Raw genomic sequence first — 23,847 nt, 5'->3', positions numbered from 1 at the left:
ATCTAATTATTAGTAAATATTCGGTTAAAAGTAAATCCAGGATCCAACTCACCTGTCCAATAAACTGACAGCATCCTCATCTTCCTCTGCTGGACTTGTCATTGACTGACCTGCCAGTGACATTACTAGTGGACGATGTTCGTCCGTGCCTGGCGTCGCTAATGTGGTATCATACCTGGTTCGCACGTGCGGGGTACTGCGGCCTACCGCTCTTACACCTGATAACACATAACAAATTAATTACCAAACTATGCAATTAAGTCGTTTTTTGACAATTTAATTATTACAGTCTGAGAGAAAAGTATCATCGAGAGCCAATAATTGGTGTATCCATTGTCTTAATTTCATAAAAAAAAATTGTATGATCACTGAAATAATAAAATAGGTGGTTTGCGAGCTAATTAACATAACTAAATACCTCCTGATTAATCCTCTTATAGTAAAGGTACCTACCTTTCTTTTGTTTCTCTGTTGCCTTCCGATAGGACTGATAGGCGCCATCTAGCGGACTCGTGGAATGTGGGGAGTCCCGTCCGCCAAACGTATATGTCACCTCTTCACTACTAGTGGTGCTCGTTCTACTGTGTGTTCTAAAAATAGATTTGGTTTCATATACATAATTCAAATATTTAATATAAATGATAGCGCATGAACAATTGCGTATATGTCAAACAATTCATGTTCAGGTGGTATCATTATAGCCACTACTGCTACTTCAAACATAGAGAGACAGTTCTTCATCCACATACACCTTTCTTCAAATTCAATTCGGTCGTATATGTCAATTGATTTCGGGTCTTGTGTTAAAGATGACGCTTGGTTTATTTCTGTCTCGTTTGTGGTACTGACCGTGGTACGAATGCTGGAATGATCTGACGCTTAGCTATAGTCCCGCGCTGTTTGCCCCGATGGCGTCCACGCGTCCTGCGCGGATGGAACGTCTCTCGAGGAGCGTCTGTTGTCTCTCTGTCCGTTGTGTCACTCTCTGCCTCCTTCTTTAACGGACGTTTTGGTTTGCCTTGAGCACCTGAATAGTCAATAGCAATACAGTTTTACATTCAGATCCATGCCAATCATAACTGCTTTAGTTGAGCATTTTCATCACGGTGCAACAAATGGCAAATCTCAACAGAATGCAGGCAGAGGATATAAGTATTTAGTATTGGTCCAATAAGTATTTACACTAGCATATCAATTATCAAATAAAACATATCATTTAAAGAAAAATACTTGTTGTTTGTCCTTTTCATAAAGGTCAAGATATGGCAGTAACCTTTCATATTTTATTTTCATTTATATGCATTTTAACCGTATGCATAAAATGAGTGTTTTTCATCTGCCTTTGTTACAGCTAACATCTTCGTTAGAAGAATTTAGAATACATACACTCGTAACCCGGCACTTCACAGGCTGCCTGCCTCTGTTCGTTTGGTTTCGGTGGCGACTGTGTAAATTGTACGATTCCTGGCTCTGTGGCTACTGAGCTGTCTGTGGGACCCGAACTGGAGTCTTGTGGAGACTCGTACACCACAGGTGGTGGCGGGTTCTTCCGGGCATTCTCTAACGCCTCAAGAAGTTCGTCACGACTTGAAGACACCGTCGTCACGCTTGAAATCACACTATGTCGCTGACTCCCTGGACAAAAATATTTTTGAAATGAATTTTGTGTGATGCATTTTCCATGCGTAGTTATATTAAGGCTTGCAATAATTGTTTTTTTTTCTAAATTTACGAACACCCTGGATTGACGTCAAGACATAGAAGTTATCATGCGTCCAGTTTATTTTTGAGATATATGCAAAAACAAGTTTGTTCAGAACTTCAATACTTCAAGAATTCCGAAACATTTTTCAACAGAACAATCCCGTGTTCCTTTTTAATATTTCAACACTTTACCAATTTATAATTTGACTTGAGATTTCATGTTTTCTCACCTTTCTCGTCAGAGCTTCCATGTGACCCCGATTTTGATTTGCCGTAAGTACTGTGTGGTCTAGGCGGGCATTGCGTGAACAGCGCGTGGATTTGTTCGGCACTGGCGTACTTTCTTGGACTCAGAATCATCCCTGTTTGACACAAATATATACAAAGTTGATTTGGTATATAACTGACCGCATACGCATACCATATTAGCATGGGTATTGTACACGCAACATCTTTCTTTGGCTCATTTCACGAAGACAATATGTTAGATCACAAAGATATTAAATTGTATTTGCATATCTTTTTTTATCTAACCTTGTGGAAAGGTTTGATTTCACGTCATGCGTTTGTGAGCGTAACGTCACAGATTCTAGTCTAAATGACTTGAGTTCGCTTACAACGTTCGTTTGGTTTCGGTGGCGACTGTGTAAATTGTACGATTCCTGGCTCTGTGGCTACTGAGCTGTCTGTGGGACCCGAACTGGAGTCTTGTGGAGACTCGTACACCACAGGTGGTGGCGGGTTCTTCCGGGCATTCTCTAACGCCTCCAGAAGTTCGTCACGACTTGAAGACACCGTCGTCACGCTTGAAATCACACTATGTCGCTGACTCCCTGGACAAAAATATTTTTGAAATGAATTATATGTGTGATGCATTTTCCATGCGTAGTTATATTAAGGCTTGCAATAATTGGTTTTTTTTTCTAAATTTACGAACACACTGAATTGACGTCAAGACATAGAAGTTATCATGCGTCCAGTTTATTTTTGAGATATATGCAAAAACAAGTTTGTTCAGAACTTCAATACTTTTCCCACGAAGAATTCCGAAACATTTTTCAACAGAACAATCCCGTGTTCCTTTTTAATATTTCAACACTTTACCAATTTATAATTTGACTTGAGATTTCATGTTTTCTCACCTTTCTCGTCAGAGCTTCCATGTGACCCCGATTTTGATTTGCCGTAAGTACTGTGTGGTCTAGGCGGGCATTGCGTGAACAGCGCGTGGATTTGTTCGGCACTGGCGTACTTTCTTGGACTCAGAATCATCCCTGTTTGACACAAATATATACAAAGTTGATTTGGTATATAACTGACCGCATACGCATACCATATTAGCATGGATATTGTACACGCACTATATTTTCTTTGGCTCATTTCACGCAAGACAATATGTATAACTTTATCACAAAGATATTAAATTGTATTTGCATATATTTTTTTATCTAACCTTGTGGAAAGGTATTGATTTCACGTCATGCGTTTGTGAGCGTAACGTCAGAGATTCTAGTCTAAATGACTTGAGTTCGCTTACAAAAATACCATCACAATCGATACCTTCCTGCAAGGGAGATAACTCTGAGATATGCAAAAATGGAATATTTACATTTGACTGGTGACATAACCTGGTGATATTTACTGGTGATATTTACTTATCTTGTAAATATAGCATAGCTTTACCTTGGTTATCGTATCCAGCCTGTTTGGTACTCTGGTCTCTCATCGGCACCAAAGGAGGATTCGAATCTCTGGACTCGTGCTCCGCTTTGTGGAAAAATGGAACGTATGGCTCGGATGGCGTTGACATCTGAAGGTCAAGAGTTTAAATAATGTTAATATATCAACATAAGAGGTTGGCAATCTCACTTTCAGATTGTATTGGTAATGGCGAAACTTATGCGTGGTTTTAGTGGGGAAATTCCAAAACGAAAGTAAATCAAATGAATCCATAAAAATCATTTGATATGAAAAGGTAAACTAGGAAAACTATCAATTAGCCCATCCTTACGTACGATAGTGTATTGGTAACAACAATACATCAATAGAACGATATTCGATGACAACTTAACGATTCGTACAATGTTCTGGGTATTTAAGCATTACCAAAAACATACATATTTTCCTCAAAACATTGTCATATTCCGTAGGATACATACACATTTTTGTGCCTGTGCCTTCTCTAAACTGATGTCGTCAAATTCTGGAAGCATCATGTCATCGTTTCTACCTGTATCGTTCTTTTCAACTAGGACTTGCTTCAATTGGTTAAACGTGGCGTAAGGGTTGATGTTACCGTCCTCATCTGTGGAAAAAGGAAGAGATGCTGTTGTAGAAAACAAAATTTATGTCACTTGTTTTATTGATTTAATGTTGTATTTAAAATGATTCTTAGGTACCAAAACTCATAAAATTATAGGGAATTCTTTTAATTAAGATGTTATAAAAGAGACATGTTGCAATAGGTTTGAAATAAGAGTTAAGAAAAAATATACGGAAATGCAAGTCTACTTTAAAATACAGCACGGACATCATGAACATTATATGAAATATGAAGTGTTCATGTATGGTTGATATAAAATAATTTCGCGTTTGATGACGATCCATGCACATAAATGTATATATAACAGGCATAAACAGTGACTTACATAGCAGGGGAGATTATTCCCAAATAAAAAAAAAACATTTGCAAATAGACACTTTTGGAATTGACTTACCTGTTCCAGATCTATCAAATGATCCGTTGTCACTATTAGTTTTACTGTTGTCATGGAGACCAAACCACGAGTGACTGTTGCCAGTGAGGTTATCATCGGAATTCAAAGAAATCAAAAGGTTGACATTCCTCTTTCCGAACGCCTCTGAGTTCCCGCTACTACTATCCAGGTCAAGGTTCAAACGCTTGTCAAGGTCATTCATCAGGGATGTCTCGGCTGTTATGTCTCTTCTCAAATTGGATGCGTTTTCTATAAACAAACCTCATATATTATTTTTCTTTTTCCGCAGTGAATAAACAGATGCTGTATTATTTAGTACGTTGGTTGTTTTGAGATACATACTCCGATACACATAGAACGTTTTTTTTAATTCAATTGGTGATATTGTGAAAGTCTGTATGAACATTACCAATTTTGATGTGTTTATTTTATACTAATTTTTGGATGTTTATGAAATATAAAACTAAGCGTTGTCTTTCTTTGTGACACCTTGTGTCTATTTTTAACCATACTCAATGATTTCAAAAATTCGGAAATTCCTTTTTGTTTTTTAATCTTTAACGAAATATGACAGCTACATTGGTCTATTTTTTAAAAGTGTAAAGCACTGACAGATACATCGTACATTACTAGCTATTTGATATATTTTATAAGATGTATTTACCTTTAATATGATGCATCTCCCGCCTCCTACGACAGTACAGAAGTATCCCAACCGTCATGACACACAGCGCCACTATCCCAGCACAAAGGGGGATAATAATGTGGGCCTTCTCATAAAACCGTGTCTCCATTTTACGTGCAACATAAATCGGCATTATTGTACCTGAAATAATTAGAGTTTGGTAGTTTCGTTGCTCATCGGCTTTACATAAATTATCTTGTAATTGTAATTGGTCTATTTTCTTAACATTGAAATTAAAATTCAAAATCACATTCTTTCTTAAATTATCTCATATTATGTTTTTATGCATACTTATTATCCTTATATTTTTAAGCTATTTCACAATGTTCATTTTATCTATTTTTATTATTTAGAAAGGCAAAACACATCAATGAATTACATATACTTATTTTTAATGATAAAAAAGTAAATCTGCCTTCAACCGATTAAATCTGCTACACACCAAATAACTATACGAAACATCACTTTAAACTATTAATGCTATTCTGGTATTGAATTTGACTTACTTCCATGGTAAGTAAGAGTAGCGAACTTGAGGTGACTTTCTGTTGAGCCAGCGTCACTGTGAGCCGTAACCACCATGACATACCACGTGGCTGGGTGCAAATCCTGAACTGTGAAACTCGACTGAAAGACAAAAAAAAATTGATAATAGTACGAAAATCAAAGCATTAAAATATCTACGAAAGTATATTTTATTGACAGACAGAAAGAAAATACGCTTTATTTACATATTTCGTTGTTTATAGTATGTATCTTACACAACAATACACATAAAATATATCCGTGCCTTACCGTATTTCTATTGACACTATTTGACACTTCGACCACCTCATCGTCACCCCAAACCTGGTACTTCACAGAGTAGAAGCGAATAGGGCATCCAGAAGTTTTCCATGACGTCATATCAAGGTCAACGGAAGTTGTATTAATGGATCTCAGGAGCATGCTCTGTGGGGGCATGATTGGAGCTGTAAATAAAACGCAGACTCATTTAACATTACAACACATTTAACGGTTACAACGTACCATGGATGAGTTAATTACATAAACACAATATTATCCGGAAAACGCAAACTAGAAAAGGTAATGAAAATGGAACAAGGAGCCGCAAAGCGTTGCATTATCTCCCGCACCCCGCAGTTAGTATAAAAACCAAAATGCATCAAGGTCATAGTTACAATTATGCAAGTATAACTAGTGCACTTGTCTGATATATTCAGAAAGATTCATGGAGCTGCGTTAAACGATTTAGGAGTTATAGTCCGGTCAGAAAAGGAAATAGTTATTTGGTATTTTTAACTAAATTCCCATGGTAACGAAAAAAATCCCAAAATGGAAGGTCCGCAATAGCGAAACACAAAACTAGAGCACTTGTCTGATACATACAGAAAGATGTTACATGTTACAGCAGAAAGGAGCTGTTTTGAACGTTTTTTTTTCGCTAAACAATGTATGTTTAGTTGTATGGAATGACTTACTAGATCCGTTAGTCTGTATTGTCATCTGTGCACTGTTAACACTGGTACCAAGTCTGTTGTAGGCCGCAATATAAAATCTGTACACCGTACCACATAGCAGGGCTGAAGCAGTATACGTTCTATTGGAAGCTCCTAGTCTCATCTTACGCCAGGCCTCAAACTCTTTCTTGTAATACAGCTCAAACCCTGGAAGTGTCAAAGATATGATGTGCTCAATGTCTTATGAAGGTTACCATGAAACCTTTGGCTTTGTTTTGAAAAGAAATGAAAAGAAACATAAAGCAACTAAAACTTGATTTCTTCTCAAATGAAATGCTTTCACGTTAATTCACGACGTGTCAACAATGAAATTATATATATTATATACCATAAATGAATTCTGCAATACGCAAAAAGAAACTGTAACAAATGTTATTTTCTGTGTCTTTGCTTTTATACAATAAACATTTAATATATTCTTTCAAGGTGATCACAAACAATTTGTAATTTGTCAATTTTAATTTATCAGAAAATATTATGATATTTATTGCAAAAAAAACCAATTACAATATATGCTACACTGTACTAATCAAACATGAATTAACAATATATATGTATAAGCAATTGATATTCCAGAGTCAGAGTCATATTTTAAGTATCAGATGGGTAAATGCAATTTGCAAAATATCAATACACGTTTTTATAATAAACATTTGCTGACCTTGAATCGGACTTCCTCCGTTACTACTTGAGCGCCAGTTCACTTGGATGGTTGAGGATGTGGTAGCCGCAATAAATAGCTTTGGTGGTTTGGGAGGTGCTGAACAGAATAAAAACACGTTAGCTTAATGTCTTATTCAGATGATTAATGTCTATCTGGCCGTTAATTCATTTGAAACTGTTATTTGTTTATATAATTACCGATTTTGGCTTCGTATATTCTATAATTTGAAAAGTAAAATTGGTAATGTATAAAAATAATTATAATACCATTTTTTTAACATTTACATTCAAGACATGCATTCATACATGCACATGGTTTAATAGTTATGAACATATAAGATGATTGGAACTGACAACAAACGTCATGCTTTAAGAAGACATGAAAGGTAACAGAATACGTATTGTAGAAACTATTCACTGAAACACAGAAACTAAGAAGACTGAAAGAAAACAGTAGACTATCACATTGGTACTAGTTCGCTTCTTCAGAAGAGCTAAAACATGCAAAACTATAGAAATACTTTACTTTCAATAGACTAGTATTATAGATTTTTAACAAAACTACATTTAGAATATCACATATGTTTCTGATTCGTATTGAAATTTGCTTAAACTTGATTCATATTATAAGAATTCCCATTTTAGTGTTAATATATTTATACCACATTACATACATATTTCTGTATCTATTTTATATCCAAACATAATGAATATATTCTGCAATAAAACCTGATATTCCAGGTCAAATGCATTCAACAAGTTTAATCTCACAATATATTTTACAAGTACAAACGAAAATTTTCTTCAGGTATACAAATAGACTAAGTATGATGATTGGCATGAGCAACATTGAAATCTGGTTCTGATGGTATATTTTCTAAACGTCTCCGTTCAGATTAATTTTCAAACAATCCTCCTGAGGGAGAGTACATCTCTAATTTAATCAGTAAAAATATATCTTCTTTTACAAATCTCCGGCCTCTTGGTCATCTTCAGGTACATCATCCAACTAATTAATTTAAGTCTTTTTTTTACAAATCTAGAAACATAGATTTTATATTTCAAACCTTCGCTCTGAACTCATTAATGATTATTCATAATACTCGGAAGTACTCGGAGATTGCGATATTTCTAGTTTAGCTTTCTTCATAAAAATCCGAAGTGTAAAATGTATGATTTCTATCAGTTTAACCTATTCCAATCAATAGGAAAAGTATCAAAGAAAGCAAGATGAATCCCCAAAAGTAGAAGATAGAAAAAATACCATCAGATACAAAATGGAATCAAGACAGAACTAAGTACATAAGGGAAAGTTCGGTATAATTTCAGGTAGGAACCATTTATGTTACTCACTTCCAAGCTTTTCGCTCACTGATGGAAGCGGCAATTGAAGAAATATTTGAAATACAATTTCCACAATTCAAACAATAACTATTACATTATTATTTTAATTTCAATTTGGAAAAATAAACATCTAAATATTTGAAATACAATTTCCATAATTCAAACAATAAATATAACATTATTATTTTCAATTTCAATTTGGAAAAATAAACATCAATATGTATATGTACTCACACAATTAATTTCTAGACATTACCTTTATGGTTCATTTACAATATGTATAACATCCTATCAGTTAAATACAAATAAGTAGTAGCTCTGATTTAATTTTCATATTACTAATACGTGTTGTTTTATTTTATTACCAGTCGCTGTCTGAATTGATTGTTGTGTCATTCACATTTTGCGAGAACAAAAATCCGAAAACAATGATGACCAACTAATTAACAATTCATTTTCTATTTCAAATAGAGGATACATCTAAAGAGCTGAAAGATTCGATCAAATAGTCATTCTTTACTTTTTAAACCATTATCTTTACAATGGCATTAATTTTTGTTATAGAGCTCATTTTTTGCGTGTAGCAAAATAACATTATTTGTGCATTATACGAAAGCAGTGAAAATACCGAGATAATAAATATTGTTATGTATGTAATAGCACTCACCTTGCACGCTGATGGCGAAAACAATGGAGTCAGTGCCGAATGTATTATCTGCTTTACAAGTGTAGTTAGCTGCATCCCCACCAACCACAGAGGTTATATGTAAGGAACCATTCGGTAGTACCTGTATCCGGTCATTTACCACTACCTCACCTCCTCTGTAACAATTAATACAACTTAAATTTCTTTCATTTTCCACAGAAAGTATCATTTTTTTAATTGTGATTAAAGTCTTGTATTTATTCTTTTCTTTAATCTTATATCTTTTCTTTTGTGTTATTGTTAGTGTTGATTATCTTTCTCATTAATTGTCTATAATATAGGTCACTGATGTTTGTAAAGTTTGTTTAAAGTAGTCTAAAAGAAACATGATTGCTCAGAACTTTTTCTCGTGCATTCAGTTAAAACAATGAATGGTAAATGCGAATTTTTGAAAAAAAATATACTTATTTTATCAAAATCTCAAATGCACACTTTTTAACTTGCGTTGTCAGCTTTGAATTAAGGTCAGAAGAGTAAATAATATTATGTCTAGTTGGAAGCCTCTATATAAGATAACATTCAGTTACTAAAATCATATTATATCGTATATTCACCTCATCATCCATTTCACTGCTGGGGCGGGATCACCCACTACCATACACGGTAAGGTCACGGGATGTTGCCATGGTATTGTCAACTCGTCAGAGAAACTAGCTATCCTCGCGGCAACTGTAGTATCATTTCATATGTGTAAACAATTATGTTAAGTATTTTATATAATTGTTTTTAAATACCACAATTAAATTTATTTTCTATACGAAATTCATTAATTTATTTTCATTTGCATAATCATATTATTTCATGTATTTTTTGTCTTCTAGATGGTATCTTATTTCACTTCTCCAAAACTCCACATCGATTGAATATGTAAGTCATATAATGCATCAATCCATTAATTACCTTTTTCCAGCGGAGAAGCTTGTGCAACATGAGTTCTCTCCCCTTCGCCTATCCGGGTAGTAGCCGACACTTGTAGGAATACGTCCAGGTTGACAGGAAGGTCTGACATAAGATATGTTGTGAGAGTCGGGGACACGTCCAGGACTACCTCCTGACGAAGATATAAAGGTGTAAAACTACAATTACCACTAACACAATACTACATCCACATATTGTGAAGTCGTTATGTCGACAGCTGGGTGCAACTGTCGTTTTCAGTTACAGATATATTTTTAAGATCTCACAAAAACGGAGTTATGCTATATAATTCTTTTTAATAGAAAATCCAATTACTAGATATACGAGGTATTCAGCCACTTTGAGCATACTTCGTCATTTCCTGGTTAAAACACTAAACATAAATATCTTATAAACGAAATATAAACCAATACAGTAATTGCACATATATATATATATAATCCAATGACCCATGATTGTTTATTGGCAATCTGAAGTAAGAAATACGTTATGTAAACTACTGTATGGAAAACCGTGGCTTGTTGGATCCATTCCGTACATATGGCACAAAAAAAGTAATATCCTTTCATTTATGATCTGAATTAAGAGATTATCTACATTGAGTACCTGTGATGTGTCGGATCCATTCCTTACATACAGTGTATACCTTATCAGTATACCGTTGCTATGCAGAGGGGGTTTCCAAGCAACCAAAACGGAACTAGCATTCACGGGTAGTATTTTGATGTTGGCTGGTTTTTCTGGCACTAAAAGGTACATAGTAAGGATAAATTATTATAAAAAAGTTATTTCACAGTAAATAACCAGCATTTCATAAATTAAATGATAATTACTTAGTCAACATTATTTATTTTATACATTTAAACCTGTATCCAAATTTGTTAAGTTACGTAAGCGGGCTCCAAGTGATCCACTTTTATGAGAATATTCTTGATATGCATTATAATTTAAAAGTCAATATTGTTCTTTGAATATTTTAACCGTTATCAAAATTTGTATATCTACGTACAAGGGCTACAAGTGATCAACTTTTATCAGAAAATTCTTGATATGCATTATTTCTATATGGACTAAACATTTTAAAGTTAACAACTCGTTCCAATATTTAGGCAAAATTGATATTTACATAGAAAACGCTTTATTTACATTCCATTATGTAACCCTAAGAGACGACTTACCGTCCTCCTGAGTTCTGACGTAGATAGGATCACTCCGGACACCTTCGCCCTTCCTCGTAAAAGCCAGAACCTGTAGACTGTAGTTAGTGAACTTCTGAAGATTACTTATGGTTACTTCTAACTTCGAGGAGGTCTGAATGTTGGCATCACTTTCGTCTGAAAAGGTTCAAACATTCAGATCAGACAAATAGACAGGAATGTTTTATTTGAGAATCACAAACTGGTACATAATGCGACAACTATGTCCTGAATTAAACAGCAATCTCCATGGACTCTTTTCATCAAAAATAACTGCGTTGATATTAATTGCAAACACATGCCATGATATAGGTACGCATATAAGACGCAGGTCGTCCGTTATATAGAAAGTAAAGCTGTAATGATTGATCAAACATATTTATTTGAACTCGACACCAATCTTTATTCTATCTAAATGGTGTTTTTTTTATTATAATTCAAGATACGATATATTATGTGTCGTACATACTCCAACCAATTGTTCATTGGTAGTGTGCAACCTAATCACATCAAGTACATTAGAGTTATCACCCTTGGCATCTGAAAACCTTTTTGTTGAAGTTGAATAAAAAGTTCTCGTTCTGACTTGCACGCCATAACAATTCTGATGAATCGACAGTGTTAACCTGACAATTACCTTCATCTTTCCTGACAGGTTTGTACAGTATCCTGTATCCCTGTAGGATACCGTGTAACGTAAACAATGGCGGCGGCGACCAGATCACTTTGATGGACTGAGAGTTAATGGCATTGGCTTGGACACCTTGTGGAGGCTGACTCGGCACTGAGGACAAGAAAGGTCATCATTAATACTATGGCAGCTGACTTGGTATGCAGAACAAAAAAGTTAAATTTTGGTATATCGAACTTTATTAACCTTAGATCATTGTTCAAACCCAAGAACCCATTTTTATAAAGTTTTGAAGAAAATTATCAGTTCCACAATGCTCTCAAAAGGCTAAAAATAAATAACAAAGCTTATCAAACGTTTTGAAGACTTAAAAAATCATCATATTTCGTTATAATACAATTTAGCTTTTATAGTATTATAACAATGAAAAACATAATCGAATAATGAATTAATTCTATGTAATAGCAACTATCTTACCGTCCTCGAGAGTGAATACACTGTAGTCGACAGACTTTGGTCCTTGTCCCATGTCGTTGTATGCTTTGATGTGAACAGTATATTCAGTAAACTTTTCTAAATTGTGGATATCCAACACAGGTTCGAATTCACCCTCCACGGCCTTAGTGATGTAGATATACCGAGAGGGACTGCTCGTCTCCTTATAGCCAATGTAGTAGCCCTTGATTACTCCGTTTCGCTCGTACATCTTCGGAGGCTAAGGAAATAAAAGAAGCAAAATAAAATGGCGAAAAAGAGTAAACAGTTAACTACCAATAACGATTTTAGTTCTTTTTGTAGGAAAGTTCCGTGGAAGGTCATTTGATATTGTTATCTGACAGATAACAATTTTTCAGACAGTGATGAAGTTTAATGTTCTCTCGTGGACGATCAAGGGGTATCTAATCAATGTTGTTATACGACTGTGAGTTTTGCCGTTTTCTGATTGGTCTAGACATTGCAAATCCGGTAATCTGGCCATAAATAGACATAGGTGATTCCCTGTTTCTTCTATATTTTTGACCAATCAAAATAGAACATTGCCGATCATCGGGCAATAGCCAAATAAAACATGACAGGCAACAGTGTGGTAAGATTCGGAAAAATATTTCACACACGTTAAATGTCGATGTATGCGAAAATCATATTTTGAAAAGTTACAGAAGTACTAAAAGTACCTACTGAGGATACGTGGATGAAGATTTTCTTGGTTTTTTGTTAAAAATTAGTCATTGCGCTATCCTTTCTTCAAAATTATTTGAAATAGCAAAACTTGTATCATTTCATGTAACAAAACAATTATTGACTTTTTGTAGGTTAATACGAGGAATTGTTAAACCTGAGAAAGGTGATATTTCGGCCTCGGGGAATATCACCTTTTTCAGGTTTAACAATTCCTCGTATCAACCTACAAAAAGTCAATATTTGTATATTGTCTCCCTTTATACGTCATAGGAAAACTTAAGTGAGCGATAGCTTCTGTATCATATGAGACAGATGAGTTTTATCATTTGATGTACATCTAACAGAAGAAGAATTTGTTGATTTGCTATTAGTGCACAGTATAAATTTTACTATGATATAGTCCAGGGATAGCTGTACAACCACCGACAGTAACTCATATCAAGGATAATTTGAGGTAAACTCATGAATTCTTACCATCCAAGAAATCTTAAGAGCTTCGGAACCGATAGCTTTAATCTGGATAGTCTGTGGCGGTCCTGATGGTGGTTCTTCGTCCATTGAAACGGAGATCTGTTCGCTTGGCTGGCCAAACCCGACAGAGTTATTGGCCCTGACTCTGACATAATACACATAGGCGGGGTGAAGGTTGGTGATGGTAGCTTTGAGGAGTTTAGCCTGAACAGAGACGTTTGGGAGGACACCTTGCCATACACCTGCGCAAGGTAAAAATAATTTAAAGAAAAAGGTTAATCATTTATACATTTAATCGTCTGAATGCTAGTTTTGATATTTGAATAAACAATATTCATATATTTAAAAAGTAAATACATTTCAAAACCTAAATAATGTTAATATGGGAAAATTATGATGAAATGCCAAACGTTTAGCCAGAATTAAACTAAGAAGATCCTCGAAATACAAAAATATGAGGTTGAGACAAAAGAACATGCATGGAACATAACGTATAAGTTAGTTACCTGTGGAGTTGATGTACTCGATACTGTAGAAAAGAAGGGGCGTGTTGCCATTATAGGGTTGTGACCAGGACACTGTTAGGTTACGGCTCGATTTCGTCACCAGTGTCAGGTTAGCTGGGGGCTCGGGTGGCTCTGAGGACAAAACACAATGAATAAAACTTATCACATTAATTTCAAACAATAAATGATGACGTGATGATTTGCAATACCAAATATTCAAAAATAAGTATCAAATCTCACTTCCATGTCATATAAAAATAACTAAAATATCCCGATTGAAAGATATTCCTAAGTCTACGATTATAAACCATCATGAAATCTCTTCATAAAATCGAAGTAATTTATTAATCCAAATATCGAAGCACAGTAAATGTTTATTTTAAACACGTATCTCTAAAAGTGTATTACAGTTTACATACCTAAAACTGTGAGTCGCATCGACTGGACTCCGTTTCCGAATTTATTTTTGGCGAAACAGACGTAGAAGCCGGTATCGTCTCTTACTGCAGGATGTAGAGCCAGTGTGGACAGCTTTCCACGAGTAGTACTGACAGTCTTCATAGCACGTCTGTAACATGTATCAGTGAACATTATTACTGTAAATGTACTTATTATTTAAGCGTATTTTTATTTTAGCGCTTTTCGTGCTGTCTTTAAAGCGCTAAATAATTTACACCGCTTAATTTTGTAAATTAAATTTCCGTTATTGAACCACCGATTTATGCTAAATTATAGCCGCGCTAATAACATAAACATTTTGCTAAAATTAGTACGTTTACAGCATATTGTAAGCATGAAAAAAGTATAGTTAAGCAAAAATTCAAAAAGTATAACAGTGACTTTCACAATTAGACTACATAAGATAAGGAAGTGATTTGAACTAGGAATGGGTAGCATATTACTTATATAGCAGTAAACATACATAGCGCTAATTAGCTCTTGCACTTTTCAAGGCTTTGACATTGTATTTAGCTTACATTGGGATCGGGGGCATTCTCAGCTTACCTTGGATTTGTAAGCGTCCTACGTAGAACTTGGGTTTTGGAGGGAAACTAAGCTTACCTTTGGTTCGGTTGGGTACTGAGCTTACCTTGGGTTTGGGAGGGGAACTAAGCTTACCTTGGGTTCGTATGGGTACTAAGCTTACCTTGGGTTTGGGAGGGGAACTAAGCTTACCTTGGGTTCGGTTGGGTACTGAGCTTACCTTGGGTTTGGGAGGGTACTAAGCTTACCTTGGGATAAGATGGGGACTTAGCTTACCTTGTGTTTGGGAAAGTCATACACTTACCTTATGTTTGGAAGGGTACTAAGCTTTGGAAGGGTACTAAGCTTATCTTGGGTTTGGGAAGGTATCAAACTTACCTTGGGTTTGGGAGGGTACTAAGCTGCTGGCCGTTAAAGCTCCACGTGACAGCCAGTGGTTTGTCTCCTATCGCTTGACAGTCCATGGTAATGTTGTGGTCACGTCGTACAGTGTAGTTCTTCATGTGTGTGTCAAACCGGGCGGGAACTGCAGGAACAGAATAAGACGCTTTATATCTCTTATATCTGAATGAGAAATACACAAATTCATTTCGCAGTATGATTGACGTGGTATTGTTATTGCACTTACCAATATCGATACATACGACTAAGCGTTCACACCAATATGTATTTTGAATCAATTCAATCGACAGGTCAACTATTTCGATATTATACTTTTCAGTACACATTACAGTTTTCTTCCTAGTTGGAAGGTATCAATTATGACGTTACTATTTTGTAAGGAACTTCGCGCCAATATCTTTGAAAATTGTTACAATACATCCATAAACATATGACGTCAAAATCAGTTTTTAAGGGTAAGAAACTCTTTAACATATAAACACGGAATAAACCAATATACTATGAATGTTGTAGGGTAATATGACCAAAGGAAGGAAACCATCCTCGGAACTTACTGTGGACGGTGAGAAATATGACTTTACTGAGGCCAACAACTCCTACTCTGTTATCGGCATGACATAAGTAGTAGCCGTGGTCAGATTCTTCAGATTCACGTATTATCAAGGTTCCATTGCTTAGCAACTGCATCCTATCTGTGGCGTTAACTGCATCGTCCCTTAAGTATTCCAATGGCATATAGTTCCCAGGTTTCGTGCCTGTAATACGTTTAGATAAAAATTCATACATATCGTTAAATAAATGTTTTCCATATATTTAGTTATTTTATATTGTAAGTAGTAATTTATGTTTTCTTAATCATTGAAAACATAACTCTCATAAACTTATCATTATCCAAATATTCAAAAATGTACTCGTATCCTTTTATACCGTCTTTGTATATACCAGAGTTAACTCCCTTGCGGGTAGGTATCATTTGTTAAGTCATTATTTTCAGAAAAAAATATGACGTTACGCTCGAAACCACATGACGTCACAATCAATACCTGCCTGCAAGAGCAGATAATATGCAAATACAGAATAAATGATATTGTGATAATTTACAATTCGTTGGTAAGAAATATATTTTCGTTAAGAACTGCCCATCATCACCTGCTGCTTTCATCCACTTGATATAAGGGGTGGGTGTACCGGCGGTCAGACAATCCAGGGCGACAGTTCCCTTCAGGATTACGAACGAGTCCTCTGGCTCAATGATCCAACGTGGAGGTACTACAATATAAACGGTTGTTATAGTGACGTTATGTAACCTCTGTTTTATCAAAACGTATTTCATTTGTAGTATAGGATCTTTTGGAATCGCAGATATTTTTGTGTTTGTTCTTGTTATTATTCAAAATATATTTTTCGACATTTTGAATTACAGTTGTATTCGTTACGATCAAGAAATTTCATTATACAATGCTGATGTTTTGCTAATGGGAATGGTGTCATTCCATAAGATGGAATGATAGATTGTAAAAAGACCTGCTGTTTTTGTTAAGTTTTTTATTCTTATTCTTATCCTCATTATCAGTCCTGTTTTCCTCAATCATTCAAACAGTAAGACATAGGATAGAAATTATTTTAGTATGTTTAAGTCGTGTATCTGAAGTTATTCCATGAACAAAATAAAAGCTAATAATCCAATATGGCCGCTATGGCCTCACTTCTTATTTTCAATTTATGTCAATATCTCTATAATGGCTTGACGGCCTAGAGACCTAATATTCATCATGTAGCATACCGACATAAATGCCTACCAAGTGTGATGATATGATTGACCTTTGCCTTTATTCAAGGTCATTAAAGGTCATATGAGCCAAAAATCCTGAAATCTTCAAATAGTTTCTTCTGAAGTTCTGGAAGGCCTAGAGACCTAATATAAGGCCTGCAGGAAGCTAATATAAATGGCTACCAAGATTGACCTTGACCGTTTTATTTTCTTTTAAACTTTTTTTTTCTTTAATTTATTTTCATAAAGTGCTTATCACATGATGACGATTTTTTCTTACCATTCACGTGTAGAGGTGCTGTGAAGTTGGTTTCAGCTGCGTCGTTCTGTGCCTGACACGTATAGTTACCGTTGTGTTTGGGAGTGGCGTCACCAATGGATAACATACTGCTATAACTGCCAACCGTCTGGAAGTAATAGACAACGTTTTAAAATATACAAAATATCTATTAAACATCACAAAAAATATGATTATTTTATACAGATCCGTATTTCTAAAATGACACAATGAGGTTTCTTACTACTAAGAAAAAGAAATAAAGCATATGTACATGAATTTTGTTTCAATGAACTCGACATTTGAAACAAAATCGAGACATTGAGGAGTTATCTTTCTTTACACAATCGATTGTATGTTATTGCAGAGCTGTAAGTGTGTGTGTGGTGTCCATATGACAATGTACACACTTGTCAATGAGGACAATTCCGTATTTGATCATATAATGGATATGTTATGATTTACCGTGATGGTGATTCCCATGTCCGGTGGGATCTCCTCTCCATCCTTTGTCCATTTTATCTGTAGGGGCTGATCACCACTGCTGACCGCACACGTCACACTCACACGTTCACCCTGCTTCTTTCGGGGGAAATTAAATGGGTCAATCTTTGGAGGCTCTGTGGGGAAAATTAATTGAATATATCATTAGAGCAGAGGTTTTTTTTCGATTATGAAATAATTTAAATAAAGGTCTATCTATTGCTTACAGCTTATGTTCTAAATCATACTAGATATTCTGACAGGCGTATTGTAAAAGAATCAAGTAACACATCAAATCCTTAGTATAAACCCAACTGGAAGAACGCAAAGAGAACAAGGAGGAATCAAATGATTGCAGGACTCAAAGACAATGGATGGATTGATAACAATGGGACAGGAAAGATTGTTAATCTAAAGGTTAATTGTGATAATTTTGCTTTTATTCACGTTTTACATCCAGATTTTCAAAAAATATTTTATAACGCTTTAAATATGCACAAGGAATAAAATGTTTTGAGCATAAAAAGTGAAATTAACAAACTTGAAGAACATCAAATAAAATGCTAAAAGGATATAGAAGGTATCGTATAAAACTGTATACATATGATTATTTGCTTCTGTTTGTAGACGGATAGCTCTAGTGACGTAATGCGTACTTACCTAGAACAGTGATGTACATGCTGCTCCCATTACCCTGGCCATCACCATTCTTGGCAGTACACGTGTACTTGCCGATATCCTCATACTTCTGCACTTTCTTTATCAATAGAGTTCCGTTGGCCACATGCTGTAGATAATTCCGCGGCAAAACTACCCCACCTTAAAAAATTCCAGAAAACAATTTATGTAAACATACATATGATATTATATTCTTATGTAGGCGTTTTTCATAACTAAGGAAATGTGCTCAAGAAAACTAAACATACAAATAAGTCTGTTTACATAAGTATATGTCAAAATATTCAAATGTCAAAGGGTTTGTTTGGTTTATTAGGCGTAAGGACAGCTGAAGTTATTTTAAGAGTGCCTCCCTTGTGAACAATGACTGATCTATGTTGATGTTAGTATGTTTTGGGAGGCAGCATTATTAATTTTACATTGTATAAATATTCCTAGAATCAATCTTGAGAGTTTCTTAAATATTACATGAAACAGAGCTACTGTTGCATAATGTTTGCAACTCCTGTACAAGACAATGGTGGTCCTACCTTTCGAGAATTATTTGTATTCAAATGTTGTGTTGAGTCCTACCTTGAGACCACTCGATCGACGTGACAGGGAACCCCGCCACGTAACACCTTATAGACAAAGGCTCACCAGCAGTAGCCGTCAAGTTCTTCATCGGACGGACGTACGGTATCCCTGTACCGGAGAAAAATAACTTATTAAGAGTAAAGCTAAAATCATATCTTTTTGTTTTTATCTTATAAAAAATCCCGTATAAAATGCGATATCAAATATGTAGAATGACAGCAGTTATAGTGAAACGAAATTCATTGTATGTGTATAATAGTAATATATAGTAATAGTTTAAAATAATGGGGTAAATGCACACATTTTAATATTCGATCAGTTTAAACAATAGAGCGGTACAAATTTCAACAGAATACATACCATAATTTAAAGTTGATAAAGTTAAAGACTATCTCAAAATTCCACATAAATTGGGGATTCTTTTTTCTATGAAATCGTTACGCCGTTGTAGCAGCCAATAAAAAAAGTCATGGTTTTCTTTAATGGACTAATATAGTAAATTTTAAAGCCAGTGAAAATGCTCGATACAAGCATAATTGAATTTTTTTATATGTTTATGAAATTCTTTGGTTTAGGGTTTCGGGCATAGACTTTATATATATGTTGATATCCATTTTCCGTGTAAAATAAAAATAAAATAAGGCTTACAACTCATCATATGAAAATTGCCCATTTTATAAAAAAAAAATAATAACTACAATCAATTTGTTACAGTGTTAGTATATACTTAAAATCGATTGACTTATTCTAAGACGCCCGTATCATAACTGCACAATGTATTTAATAGATTGAGACGACCCATGTTAAATCATCTCTCTGACACCATTATCATTTCAACACAACAATATGATAGATTAACTTCGCAGGCGATCGAGCTCGAACAGAGGCTGATAGCAGAACAAAACATAAAGAAGTTTTTGATAAATTGCGACGATAAGGAGACGACACGTTAACTTGCCATTTGGCAACTTTATGAGATTATGGACGCCGGATTTATGGGGAGTTCTCGCGATTTTGTTCTGATGTCATTCATCGCATCTGAAGTCAGTGTGTTTGGTTATCATTGCTATGACAAGATATGTCAAGTGAATTTTATTTGATTTTTTTCATATATTTGATATAAGAATTAAAGTATGAATGCGTTAATCAATTATAAGATAATGTTCATAAATGAAATTGGTATTCATGAAATGTTAAATACCCAAATATATGGAAAATGGTGGTTGTAATTCTTGATTAATTTCTCGTGTGGCTGTCCAATCAGCGAGCTTTGTTTCCCTGTGGGGAGCCTCTGATTGATAAGGCCACGTCATCGATGACTTGTTACATAACTCGATCACGTTTAGTTTTTTTGTGACAGCACAAATTGTATTTTTATAACTTTTTCCAGATTCAGTTGACATGACATGGAAAATCAATCAAAGGTTTGACGGCCTTCGTAAGGACATTTCCCGTGTGAAAAACGGAAATAAAAACTACAGAATTCCGTGAGCGTCATTTTGATATATCATCTGATATGTATTATCGGCAAAACAAAAATATAACTTAATATTACCGGATGATTTGTTTTCTGTCATATGATCAAAATATGTATGCATGTTTTTATTTCATCAGGTGAAGCAATCCGTGTATCATTATTATATTTACCTTTAGAATTTTAAATGAAAAAGAGAAAAAGTTGGAAATCAATGTAGAATATCGATTCACAAAGAATTTTTAAGAAATCCGTATGATTTTTAATTATGTGAGAGGAGAGTGCAACACATCGGTATAATAACTGTAAAATATACGGTGATATTAATGACGTTTGATAATTTCGAATATTCGAATTAAATAAGTAATAATATGTCTATCAAACCACAATCTTAATTTATGTTTCTAATTAAACGTCGATGATGCAAATACCGGTATTTTTTAATTGAAGAAATGTATTATAGCTTATTAAAATTACAAATGTGACTAAAAAAGAATACCTAATGTATTCTTACGTGGCGAACCACATTTGTCTTTCTGCCCTGAGCCAAAACCATCCTAAGCTACAATAAATAAAGCAACCTATTTAGGATTACAGATGGCAACAATATGACAAATTTCAAACAATTATTCGCCTTGAAAGATATGTTCATTCCAGTGCCAAATACAGCAACATTCTACGTTATGTGAACGTACTCCAACAACAACATGTTGGTTGCATTAAAATATGAAGTCAAAATTAGTAATTAGTCAAAATATGATCATTTGAATTTTCGATAAGTTATTCATAATGTTGAGTTTTAACTCATATGTGTAATTGAAATCACTTCAAACTAGAAAAGGAACAGAAATTTACTGAATCAATAGAGAAAAGTTCACAGTTAAGGCGTCAAAGTCAGATGTAGTATAACCTAACGACACAAAACAGGCCGGCAGAGTTGCACCCTTGAGATGTCTGTTCCCAATTGCAAGATAACAGTATTTCTTGTTTCTCTTTAATTTCCCGGTCTATTACAATGTTATCGGGCAATCGAGCCAATTTACGAATTACTTCAATTCAATTAATGATTTTAATGGGGACCTATTTGGGATACATGTTTGTGGTTTAATGTGCCATCTATAACCAATGTATGATAATTCAAAACATATTTTATACCATCATACATCATTGAAAAATATGTACGTAATATACATAGGCATGTCTGAATCAAATATGCAGTATAAACTTCTTAAAACAAAGAACGTTTCACTACCAAAGAACGTTTCACTGCCTTAACAAGAAAAAATTATTACATAAAGGCTTAATATGCATTTTAAATAAGTATTTTGTGAAAGTCCTGCATTGTATGAATTCAGTTCATACTGTCAACGGAATAATATTTTCATAGTCTAATAAAACACATACGTCCTTTTATTGTTTATGGGAACCACCTGCATGGTAAAAAAGCCAATATCCGCAGATGGAGGTCCTTGCTGGTCGTGATATTGACAACTTTCAGAGGTTTTCATGATCCCCGCTACATAAAAATTGCATATTCAAAAACGAATTCTGTTGGCACAGATTTGCATGCGATAAGCCCCGTGAACTATTGGCAGATTTGAAGAGATCTGTTTCCGATATAAATCCAGGAAAATGGTATTAAAATGACAGAACTAGGATATTTCCGGCCCATTGTTACAAAACTATGGAATCAGCTTTTCTATTTATCGGATAGCTAACTCGTATTGACATTTTGCACGTGGTATGGTATCGATTGGCGGGAAAACTGCATGTCGTTAACAATTGGTACCGACTATAAATTCGAGAAAATTGTCGTCAATCTCTGCTTAATTTCAATTGCGATCACACGTCAAAATATTTCTAGGGCTTTGTTTTAAATCAATGTCTGTATAGGTTACGACGCAGCGCCCTCTACCGCTGGATAGAGTAATTAATTAGTAGGCATTGCGTTGTCTGCCCATTGTAAATTGGATCAATTCAACTTGTCGTTTGGCTAGAGCAAAGAAAGGAAAATGTTGAACACAATGCAGATAGAAAACCACCATTGAAGATCTTTGTTCCTTTTTTTCAATAAACAATATACATTTATAGGAAAAGTATGCAGTTCCTTAAATTAACCTTTCCGGACATCATTTATAGTTCATTTAAGTAAAGCATTTTAGAGGGAAAAATATAATACTGTATATCGGATTATTTTCGCAGGAAAATATGTTTTCGTGATTTCCTAGGACATTGCAATGGTCACGAAAACTTCCTTCGCTATTTATTGAGAAATTGATAAATTACTCACATTAAAGCAAGGTCGCCAAATTTTAAAACCGCTAACATCTATTTTTCTTAGTCTTCGTCAAAATCGTATAAAAACAGTAGTCAGGAATAAATTTCGGGAAATGCTCTGCAGGGATTTTAACATTAGAAGTAATAATTAAATTATGTGAATTATTTATGAGGAAAACGTGAATAACAAAATATCGTATAACCTTTGATGAAAAAAAACCTAAATATATTCAATGGTAGAAATGGTATAGATTTTATATAAATGGTACAAATGTCATTTTCGAAAAGAGAAAATGAATGTTGTCCTTTCCTTTTGCACAGACATAGTGTCCAACCTTTGTCAAATACAAATAGCTTGTGTACAAAAACAATACATGTACATCCTGGTTATGGGGGAAGTGTTGAATGCCGGTGGTCGGTATGACACCCAGACCCCTCTAGACTTGGAGAAGACACAGTTTGGTGTTGAGACTATCTAGTTATAGAAACAACGACACCATGTGCCGTATCATCCCTCACCCTTCATCAACACATGGCCAATTTTAGAATATTGTCTCACAACGATGATTGTAACGAAGGAACTCTCTCGGGGTTCGCATCACGATCACGTGGACTCCAGGATACGAAACTAAACGGACAGCTCTTGTTACGAGCACCGATGCTGGAAATTGGCTCGATCTAG

The 23,847-nt window shown here is 34.7% G+C and overlaps 1 protein-coding gene across 1 annotated transcript in view; it reads right to left on the bottom strand.

Moving 5' to 3' along the window:
• LOC138317478 (cell adhesion molecule DSCAM-like) overlaps positions 1-23,847 on the bottom strand; it is an 86,127-nt gene that overhangs the window by 7,818 nt on the left and 54,462 nt on the right. Inside the window, exons 8-38 of the mRNA XM_069259166.1 lie at positions 19,412-19,522; positions 18,821-18,979; positions 18,143-18,297; positions 17,681-17,807; positions 16,779-16,898; positions 16,184-16,384; positions 15,606-15,753; positions 14,663-14,811; positions 14,244-14,375; positions 13,741-13,979; positions 12,562-12,799; positions 12,091-12,237; positions 11,436-11,591; positions 10,864-11,003; positions 10,240-10,390; positions 9,894-10,008; positions 9,301-9,455; positions 8,643-8,660; positions 7,288-7,386; positions 6,588-6,773; positions 5,902-6,077; positions 5,613-5,733; positions 5,086-5,247; positions 4,422-4,670; positions 3,864-4,009; positions 3,388-3,514; positions 2,847-2,978; positions 1,387-1,635; positions 850-1,027; positions 454-590; positions 53-218 (exon numbers count right to left, since the gene is read on the bottom strand). Coding sequence (XP_069115267.1) covers positions 53-218; positions 454-590; positions 850-1,027; positions 1,387-1,635; positions 2,847-2,978; positions 3,388-3,514; positions 3,864-4,009; positions 4,422-4,670; positions 5,086-5,247; positions 5,613-5,733; positions 5,902-6,077; positions 6,588-6,773; positions 7,288-7,386; positions 8,643-8,660; positions 9,301-9,455; positions 9,894-10,008; positions 10,240-10,390; positions 10,864-11,003; positions 11,436-11,591; positions 12,091-12,237; positions 12,562-12,799; positions 13,741-13,979; positions 14,244-14,375; positions 14,663-14,811; positions 15,606-15,753; positions 16,184-16,384; positions 16,779-16,898; positions 17,681-17,807; positions 18,143-18,297; positions 18,821-18,979; positions 19,412-19,522 — 4,789 coding nt within the window. The remainder of the gene's footprint in view (positions 1-52; positions 219-453; positions 591-849; positions 1,028-1,386; positions 1,636-2,846; positions 2,979-3,387; positions 3,515-3,863; positions 4,010-4,421; positions 4,671-5,085; positions 5,248-5,612; positions 5,734-5,901; positions 6,078-6,587; positions 6,774-7,287; positions 7,387-8,642; positions 8,661-9,300; positions 9,456-9,893; positions 10,009-10,239; positions 10,391-10,863; positions 11,004-11,435; positions 11,592-12,090; positions 12,238-12,561; positions 12,800-13,740; positions 13,980-14,243; positions 14,376-14,662; positions 14,812-15,605; positions 15,754-16,183; positions 16,385-16,778; positions 16,899-17,680; positions 17,808-18,142; positions 18,298-18,820; positions 18,980-19,411; positions 19,523-23,847) is intronic.

This window comes from Argopecten irradians, chromosome 3 (assembly GCF_041381155.1).
Source record: "Argopecten irradians isolate NY chromosome 3, Ai_NY, whole genome shotgun sequence".
NCBI lineage: Eukaryota > Metazoa > Mollusca > Bivalvia > Pectinida > Pectinidae > Argopecten > Argopecten irradians.
The sequence above is the reverse complement of the archived record's forward strand: the minus strand, read 5'-3'. Positions and strand labels throughout refer to the sequence as shown.